The 10058-nt window shown below is 38.1% G+C and overlaps 1 protein-coding gene across 1 annotated transcript; it reads right to left on the reverse strand.

The window, feature by feature from the left end:
- Positions 1–8467: 8467 nt before the first annotated feature.
- Positions 8468–9412, reverse strand: Olfr1162 (olfactory receptor 1162). The gene has a single exon (NM_001011835.1). It carries the CDS (start codon positions 9410–9412, stop codon positions 8468–8470), a length of 945 nt encoding a protein of 314 aa, NP_001011835.1.
- Between the last annotated feature and the right edge of the window lie 646 nt (positions 9413–10058).

The following is a 10058-nucleotide window of genomic DNA, read 5'->3' on the forward strand; positions in this document are numbered from 1 at the left end:
GTCTTTAATTTCTTTCTTTATTCCTTCCTTGACCAAGGTATCACTGAGAAGAGTGTTGTTCAGTTTCCCCGTGAATGTTGGCTTTCCATTATTTATGTTGATATTGAAGATCAATCTTAGGCCATGGTGGTCTGATAGGATACATGGGACAATTTCAATATTTTTGTATCTGTTGAGGCCTGTTTTGTGACCAATTATATGGTCAATTTTGGAGAAGGTCCCGTGAGGTGCTGAGAAGAAGGTATATCCTTTTGTTTTAGGATAAAATGTTCTGTAGATATCTGTCAGGTCCATTTGTTTCATAACCTCTGTTAGTTTCACTGTGTCCCTGTTTAGTTTCTGTTTCCACGATCTGTCCATTGATGAAAGTGGTGTGTTGAAGTCTCCCACTATTATTGTGTGAGGTGCAATGTGTGCTTTGAGCTTTACTAAAGTGTCTTTAATGAATGTGGCTGCCCTTGCATTTGGAGCGTAGATATTCAGAATTGAGAGTTCCTCTTGGAGGATTTTACCTTTGATGAGTATGAAGTGTCCCTCCTTGTCTTTTTTGATAACTTTGGGTTGGAAGTCGATTTTATCCGATATTAGAATGGCTACTCCAGCCTGTTTCTTCAGACCATTTGCTTGTAAAATTGTTTTCCAGCCTTTCACTCTGAGGTAGTGTCTGTCTTTTTCCCTGAGATGGGTTTCCTGTAAGCAGCAGAATGTTGGGTCCTGTTTGTGTAGCCAGTCTGTTAGTCTATGTCTTTTTATTGGGGAATTGAGTCCATTGATATTAAGAGATATTAAGGAAAAGTAATTGTTGCTTCCTTTTATTTTTGTTGTTAGAGTTGGCATTCTGTTCTTGTGGCTGTCTTCTTTTTGGTTTGTTGAGGGATTACTTTCTTGCTTGTTCTAGGGCGTGATTTCCATCCTTGTATTGCTTCTTTTCTTCAGAAAATCAAATAACCCTATTAAAAATGGGGCTCAGAACTGAACAAAGAATTCTCACCTGAGGAATACCGAATGGCAGAGAAGCACCTGAAAAAATGTTCAACATCCTTAATCATCAGGGAAATGCAAAGCAAAACAACCCTGAGATTCCACCTCACACCAGTCAGAATGGCTAAGATCAAAAATTCAGGTGACAGCAGATGCTGGCGTGGATGTGGAGAAAGAGGAACACTCCTCCATTGTTGGTGGGATTGCAGGCTTGTACAACCACTCTGGTAATCAGTCTGGCGGTTCCTCAGAAAATTGGACATAGTACTACCGGAGGGTCCAGCAATACCTCTCCTGGGCATATATTCAGAAGATGGCCCAACTGGTAAGAAGGACACATGCTCCACTATGTTCATAGCAGCCTTATTTATTATAGCCAGAAGCTGGAAAGTACCCAGATGCCCCTCAACAGAGGAATGGATACAGAAAATGTGGTATATCTACACAATGGAGTACTACTCAGCTATTAAAAAGAATGAATTTATGAAATTCCTAGCCAAATGGATGGACCTGGAGGGCATCATCCTGAGTGAGGTAACACATTCACAAAGAAATTCACACAATATGTACTCACTGATAAGTGGATATTAGCCCCAATCCTAGGATACCCAAGATATAAGATACAATTTGCTAAACACATGAAACTCAAGAAGAATGAAGACTGAAGTGTGGACACTATGCCCCTCCTTAGAATTGGGAACAAAACACCCATGGAAGGATTTGCAGAGACAAAGTTTGGAGCTGAGATGAAAGGATGGACCATGTAGAGATTGCCATATCCAGGGATCCACCCCATAATCAGCATCCAAACGCTGACACCATTGCATACACTAGCAAGACTTTATGGAAAGGACCCAGATGTAGCTGTCTCTTGTGAGACTATGCCGGGGCCTAGCAAACACAGAAGTTGATGCTCACAGTCAGCTAATGGATGGATCACAGGGCTCCCAATGGAGGAGCTAGAGAAAGTATCCAAGGAGCTAAAGGGATCTGCAACCCTATAGGTGGAACAACATTATGAACTAACCAGTACCCAGGAGCTCTTGACTCTAGCTGCATATGTATCAAAAGATGGCCTAGTAGGCCATCACTGGAAAGAGAGGCCCATTGGACACGCAAACTTTATATGCCCCAGAACAGGGGAACGCCAGGGCCAAAAAGGGGGAGTGGGTGGGTAGGGGAGTGGGGGTGGGTGGGTATGGGGGACTTTTGGTATAGCATTGGAAATGTAAATGAGCTAAATACCTAATACAAACTGGAAAAAAAAAAAAGAATGAAGTAACCACGTTTCAAATATTTGTAATGTAAATCAACTTCTCAATTACTCCCTTTAGAAACATGTAAGAATATTTTTTATCTAAGTTTTTATCCTTTTTCATTGAACAACTTTGTTTTCATACCTATCCCCTCCCCTAGATTCAGTCACTCGTGGGTGCGAGGCGGACCCCAAACCTAGAAGAAAATTGGAGGAAGGGAAGGAGAAGCAGAGACCAAGATGGGTTCCTATCAAGGTCTCCATTTATTATGCTGAGGTGCCTCCTTGTATAGCATACATTGTAGGGAATAGGGAGGGGTCAAGGGGGAATTTAACAAAGAACAAAAAAGTGGGCATCTGCTGACATGAGGGCCAAAGTCAGGTTCCAGGCAGCGGGCACTCTGCATCTTATCTCTGGAACATAGATCCTCCTTGACAGCCTTGGCGTGTCAGGCCGGGCTTAGATGTAATTTATATCCTTGGATGGCATGGGAGTTCAGGAAGAGATAGGGAAGAGGGGACTATAATTCAGCTTTTACAGCCTCAGGTTCCAGGAAGGGAACAGGGAGGAGGGAGTGATAACCAGCTCCTAGCACGAGGCCATTTGGCCTGTCAGGGTGGGAGATTGTGAAGGGCTCGCTTTCTCACAGGATGGTCTCTGACACATACCGGTTAGAATTATTCATATAATAAACGATTGAAATGGAATAAATTAAGAAATATCTTTATTGAAGGTATCAAATTATTTTATTTAAATAAGTAGAATCATTAGATTACTCCAAGAGTGTGAATAATTAATTAAAAAATTTAAAAAATTCTACCATGTGTATTTTGTTCCCCCTTCTAAGAAGGACCAAAGTATCCACACTGTGGTCTTCCTTCTCCCTGAGTTTCATGTGATCTGTGAATTGTATCTTGGGTACTCTGAACTCCTGGGCTAATATCCACTTATCAGTGAGTGCATACCATGTGTGTTCTATGTGTTTGGGTTACCTCACTCAGGATGATATTTTCTATTTCCATCCATTTACCTAGGAACTTTATGAATTCATCCTTTTTAATAGCTGAATAGTACTCCATTGTATAAATGTACCACATTTCCTGTATCTATTCCTCTGTTGGGGGATGTCTGGGTTCTTTCCAGCTTCTGGCTATTATAAATAAGGCTGCTATGAACATAGTGGTAACCCCAGAGCTCCCAGGGACTAAACCACCAACCAAAGAGTACACATGGAGGGACTCATGGTTCCAGATGCATACGTAGCAGAGGATGGCCTTGTGGAACGTCAGTGAGAGGAGAGGTCTTTGGTCTTATGAAGGCTCGATGCCCATTTTTTCTGTTTGATTTTTTGTTTTTTGGCTTTTGGTTTTTCGAGACAGGGTTTCTCTGTATAGCCCTGGCTGTCCTGGAACTCACTTTGTAGACCAGGCTGGCCTCAAACTCAGAAATCCACATGCTTCTGCCTCCCGAGTGCTGGGATTAAAAGAATACACTACCATGCCCGGCTGGCTTGATGCCCATTATGATTTATGGCAGGTTTATCATGGGGCTTACACTATATTTAGTAGGGCACTATATTTAGGAAGACACCTCTTCACTGACCAAATCGACACGTACAAAAGACAATTTTTAAAAGTAAATATAGAATCACATTATGAGAATGATTCAAAAAATATTGCTAGTTATGTCATTATGAGCGAAGACAGACAAGGACACCGTAAACTTTATTTATGCAGTAAGAAATGACTTATTCAAATACCTAGCAAAAAATGTGTTGATGTTTTGTTTTGGTTTTTGTTTGTTTGTTGTTGTTTTTGTTACTTTTTACAATGTACAAGCTAATTTGCTTCCAAATAATTTCAAACTGCTGTAGCTTCTAACATGGCTACCAGGTGATAAAAGATGCCACTGGTTCTATGTAATACCACACCCTCTATTCTACAGTATTAGCCTGCCAAGAAAGTTGTGCTCACTGATGCAATAGTGGTAGGATAGTAATGAGCATAACCAGTTATATCCAACTGGATATGAATCCAGCTCTGCAGTCATGGCTAATACAGTACAACTTTTCAAAACCCAGTGAATGGTGATACTATAGGTCCTAGTGAGAAGTCTACAGGTTACATTAAATGGTCATGGTTGTTAAATTGCCTTCTTACAATTTGTTTATAAAAGTGACTTGATTTGCTCTTAACCTTGCTTAGAAAACTGACAGTTTATTGCAGCTAACTATAAAAGCACACTTTTCTATCAGGATTTGGCCACCAGTAGGTTTCTCATTACCTGATCAGTAAACCCATACCACATATCTGACATTAATACTAATTTAACTCAGTGAGCCATTAGTAATATTTTTTATGATAAGAATGTTTGATAGAGGTTTGTTAAGTTCGGTGAGAATTTAAAAGGAGGTAGCAGGAAACAGATAATATTAAAATAGATGCACAAAATTTTACAAGCTAAATAAAATATTATACATATTTTTATTATTATTCTTTAATCTTATTTACAGTCCAGTTATCCCCCTCCTGGTCCATACTCCGACAATTTTTCATTCCATTCCCCCTCCACTCTCTCCAAGAGGATGTCAACTCTCACCCCAACCCCCCAGACTTTCCTACTCTCTGCGACCTCAAATCTCTGGAAGGTTAGGTGCATCTTCTCTCACTGAGACAAGATAAGGCATTCTTCTGCTGTATATAACTCATATCAGCTAGGGTCTGCTGCTTGATTAGTGGCCCAGTGTCTCAGGGATATTGGGGCTTCAAATGAGTTCAGATTGCAGGTCTTCCTATGGGGTTCCCTTCCCCCTCAGTTTCTTCCAGCCCAATTCAACCACAGGGGTCATCAGCTTCTGTCCATTGGTTGGATGCAAGTATCTGCATCTGACTCTCTCACGTGCTTGTTGGACCTCTCAGCGAGCTACCATGCTAGGCTCCTGTCTGTAAGCACACCATTGCATCAGTAATAGTGTCAGGCCTTGAGCTTGACAATTTGAGCTTGTAACTGGACCTCCTTTTCTTCAGTCTCTTTTCCATTTTGGTACCTGCAGTTCTTTTAGACAGGAAAAATATTGGCCCATAGTTTTGCATAGTATATACGCACAAATAAGTGGATATTAACCAAAAAAGTACAGAATATCCAGGATACAATCCACAGAATTCAAGAAGATCAAGAAGCTGAAGAATTTAAGTGAGGATACCTCAGTCCCACTTGGGAGGGAGAAGAAGTCAATCACAGGAAGGGGGAGGGAGGGACCTGGGTGGAAAAGGATACAGGGTGGTGAAGAGGGGACCATGATCAGGTATTAGGGGCAAGGATGGGAGTGAAGACCTGAGGGTCAGCAGACATAATAAAAATGGGCAACCTAGAGAAGTATGAGATGCGGAGGGATCCTTTAGAATCTTCCAGAAACGTAGCAGGTGAGAGACTCTCAGGACTCAGAGGGAAGGACCTTAGATTAAATGCCCAACCATGGGGAGAGGGAATTTATAGAGTCTACCTCCAGCAGAATGATAGAGAATCAAGTGGTGGAATGGGGTTGCCATCTCACAGTTATAATATAATTTTAAAAAGAAATTTATCAGCTATGCAGCCTAGCAACTTTGCCCTATGTGAATACATTATGTAATTTTTAATGATATTTTCAAGTCTATTCAAATTATAGCACAAGGTGACATTAATTTTGTTAAAAATAAATTATGAAACTCCACATGAATATGTACATATACATTTTCAAAGCTGTTTTTATGGTTGTGATAAAACCATATAGCATTTATGGCATGACTTACTATAATAATGAAATTTTATTTTTAAATTTTAAGTTAATTTATTTTTAGTTCAATTTATTTGTTGACAATTTCAGACATTCACATATTGAGTTTAGGCAATTCTCTCATTTCATCCTGTCCTGTTTTGCAGTCTTTTCTATGGAAAACTTTCTTCTTACTTAACTTTATAAGAAAATACATATTGGGGCTGGAGAGATGATTTAGCAGTTAAGACCATCTCCTGCTCTTCCAGTGAATCTTGATTCTTTTTCTAGCACCTATATGGCAGCTTACAACTATCAATCACCCCAATTAGAATCTAATATCTTCTTCTGATCTCTGAACATACCAGGCGCACACATGGTGCATATATAGGCATGCAGAAAAACACAAAAATATCTAATGAAATAAATTAATTAAAAATTATGGAAATATGTTTAGATATACAGAAAAAATCTGTAATGACAAACCCAGAAGAAACGTCTTAATTTAATTTATCAGTATGTCCTTGAAGGCTTCCATGGAAACATCCTATGTCCAAGACTGAGAGCTTTAAAATAAAGGAGTGTGGATTGTTCTCAGACACTAATACTTTCACTTTTTCAAGTATTCCTCATCAAAAAACTTCTCTGATCAGCTTGCAAAACAAGTATATCAAATATTCATTTGTAAAACTCAAGAAACTCATAAGGACAAGTTGCTGACTTCTGATCCCATTAACTTAGTTATTTTTTCATTTCTTTGACAAAGACTATGACAAAGGCAATGTACAAAAGAAAGTATTGGGTGGCTCACAGTTTTAGGTTGGAATTCATGACCATCATGGTGGGAAACATGGTAGTAGAAAGACAGGAACAGTGCTAGAGAAGTAGCTGAGGGCACATATCTGATTGACAAGCAGGGGTAAAGAGGAGAGAGAGAGAGAGAGAGAGAGAGAGAGAGAGAGAGAGAGAGAGAGAGAGAGAGAGAGAGGTGGAAAGGGGAGCAGGAGGGGAAGAGAAGGAGGTGGGGGGAGAGGGAAAGAGGGAGGAAAGGGGAGAGGGAAAGAGGGAGGGTATAGGCTTTTAAACCCTCAAAGCCCACTCCAAGTTACATACCTCCTCCAGCAAGTTCCTAGTTCCTAATCCTTCTCAAATACTTCTACTAACTGAGGTCCACAGATTCAAACACATGACACTATTAGGTCATTTGTATTCAATTGACCACAGCTGTTTCACTAAAATTTTGGTTTCCAACTATTTTTAGAGAAAAGAAATGGTAATACAAATATGCTTTTATTCCATCTTTATGATGAGAAACACCTACTTTAAAAATGCTATTGTAGTTTTGATAAAACTTAAGTATATCTTATATCAATTTTTCTATGTAAATGAAAATTTCTCACTGTTTAGCCATTTTTATTAACCTGTAAATTTTCTTTTCATGAAACTTAAAGTTTACATTTAGCACTCATTCTTTATTTGGAAAACAAACAAAATAATATATAATATTTTTCCTCATATGATTATTTCTTCCAAAGTGATGATGTTTTAAAATAGATACTTTTTGATGTATATTTATTTATGTAGCAATTTTTCATCATTCAAGTTTATTTTAACTCCTGGAAATTTTGCCACCAAATATATAGGTTTAGTCATTCATAAAATTATAATTATTATAAATTTAGGTATTTTGATAACCAACTATTCTGGGATTTAAGCTTTTTGCCCAATAATATCCAAGTCCACCCTTAGAAATAAAATCATTCGAACATTTTCCTTTGTAAAACAACAGCATTAACTCAGAGTCTAATAATTGCTTTATATAAAAGGAAGTAGATATTAGGTTTGTAGAGTTAATTTTTAATTTTAACACATGTCAGACAATTCTTCACTATTTCCTTAGATCTTTGTGTCTGTTTCTACCAAAGACATACAGTTACCATTCTGATGCTAGCCTCTCAAAAAAAAAAAAAAAAAAAAGGTGATTATCGAGTTCAGTGTTCTCTATACACAACATTTGTAGAAGATACAGAAAGAAATGAATATATGATATAAGGATACTCATTTGTATTTCAATAATGGAGTTAAATAGCAAACATCTGCTAACAATGACAGAATTTCTGTGAAGTTTACCATCAGAATCTTTCTGTTATGAATAAAACAAAACTAGACAAGGTTCTGCATTTCTACATGAGATACAATCATTCTTTCAGAAAAGTATGTTCTACAATACATCTAGCTATGCTGTCTATTATCTTATGTTGTTGGTCATTATTATTATTATTGATTTGAAATAAATATTGTGAACCAAATATTTTCTATTTCCTCCAAATAAACATCTTTACTTTTATCTCCTGAGTCGAGTTTATTTATCTGTGCATCATAACAATCTACAGAATTCCTACAAAAATATACCATAGATGCTAGAAAGAGCCATTGTTCTAATTTTATTACTGTATTGAACATACTTTAAAATAATTCACTGAAGAGGGATCTTTGTGCTCACTAATTTCTGGAAAGCATCCTTCACATCCTTGTTTCTTAGGCTGTAGATCAGTGGGTTCAACATGGGGTTGACAACAGTGTAAAAGACAGAGGCCACTTTAACGACTTGCCTAGAGTTTTTGGAGTTAGGTATACAGTATAAGGAAAGTATGGTTCCGTGAAAAATTGTGATGGCAGTCAGGTGGGAAGCACAGGTAGAGAAGGCTTTGCGACGTCCACTGGCAGATTTGATTTTTAATACCGTCACGAAAATGAACACATAAGATGTGAGAATGATCAAGAGTGTACTCACTTCATTGAAGGTTGCAAAACAAAAGAGTAGCAGGCTGGGAATGTGTATATCAGAACTAGAGACAGCAATGAGGGCAGTATATTCACAGAAGAAGTGGTTGATCACATTAAATCTTGAAAACTTTAGCTGCAGAGCATAGCAAAGGAGAATCAATGGAGCAAATATGCTCCAGATATATGACCCAGTCACAAGCAGGATGCACAGCCTTGGTGACATGGCCACAGTATACAGCAAGGGATTACAGATGGCCACGAAGCGATCATAAGCCATAACTGCTAGTAAGTAGGACTCAGACACCACAGCCACACAGGACAGGAAGTACTGAAACATGCAGCTGAAGTAAAGTATAGTTTTATCAGCCAGGACCAAGTTTTCAAGCAGCTTGGGTGTGATGATGGTTGAGTAGCAGAAGTCAACAAAGGAAAGGTGGCTAAGGAAGAAGTACATTGGAGTGTGGAACTTAGGGTTGATATTGATGAGTGCTATCATCCCAAGGTTTCCCACTACAGTGATAACGTACATGAAGAGAAAGATTAGAAAAAGGGGGATCTGAAGCTCAGGGTAGTCTGTGAAGCCCAACAGGGAGAAGATAATCTCCACACTCACATTTCTTTCCATTGGCACCATAATGCCTATCAGTAGACAGCTGAGGCTGAAGACTCTCCTGTTTAATAGAAATTTATGTAAGAAATGTCAACTATTTTTCAATGAACAATACAAAATGCCATTCTAGTTTGATTATTTGCACAAATCTAACCAATATGTTTTTCTTTTTAATTTCAAGAAATGAATGATTAGAGAAAACTATGAAAAAAAGAATTAAACAGTGCCATTTGGCCATATATTACTTTATAATACCAATGTGGCCTAGCATACTCAGAAGAGGTTTAGTGCTTTGTTTCTTAACTGCCAAAGGCAGAGGCAAAAAGAAAACCTATTTGCATACAGTTCTCTCCTAAACATTATTTTCTTTGTATTAATGATTTAACATGGAAAGAAAAATCAAAGCATATCTTATTTACAGTATCAAGAAAATAACATTTATTAAGTTGCAAAAAATCTGAATAAACTTACTGGTTACAGAGAGAGTCACCATTCTCCTGGTGCTCTATGAATTAAGAATGGCAAGAAGTGAAGATCTTTTATGTTTACCTGATAGCTCTGGGGATTCAAACACTAGAGAAAATTCAGGAAAATATTCCCTACAGGGCTCAGAGCAGATAATTAAGAATTATTAGCACATCCTGTCTTGAAGAATCATAATAATGAGATT

This window comes from Mus musculus, chromosome 2, assembly GCF_000001635.26.
Source record: "Mus musculus strain C57BL/6J chromosome 2, GRCm38.p6 C57BL/6J".
NCBI classification, from domain to species: Eukaryota; Metazoa; Chordata; class Mammalia; order Rodentia; family Muridae; genus Mus; species Mus musculus.

Bases quoted from the DNA above. Each gene is read 5' to 3' on its own strand.
- Olfr1162 (NM_001011835.1), bottom strand. From the start codon at position 9,412: ATGGTGCCAATGGAAAGAAATGTGAGTGTGGAGATTATCTTCTCCCTG.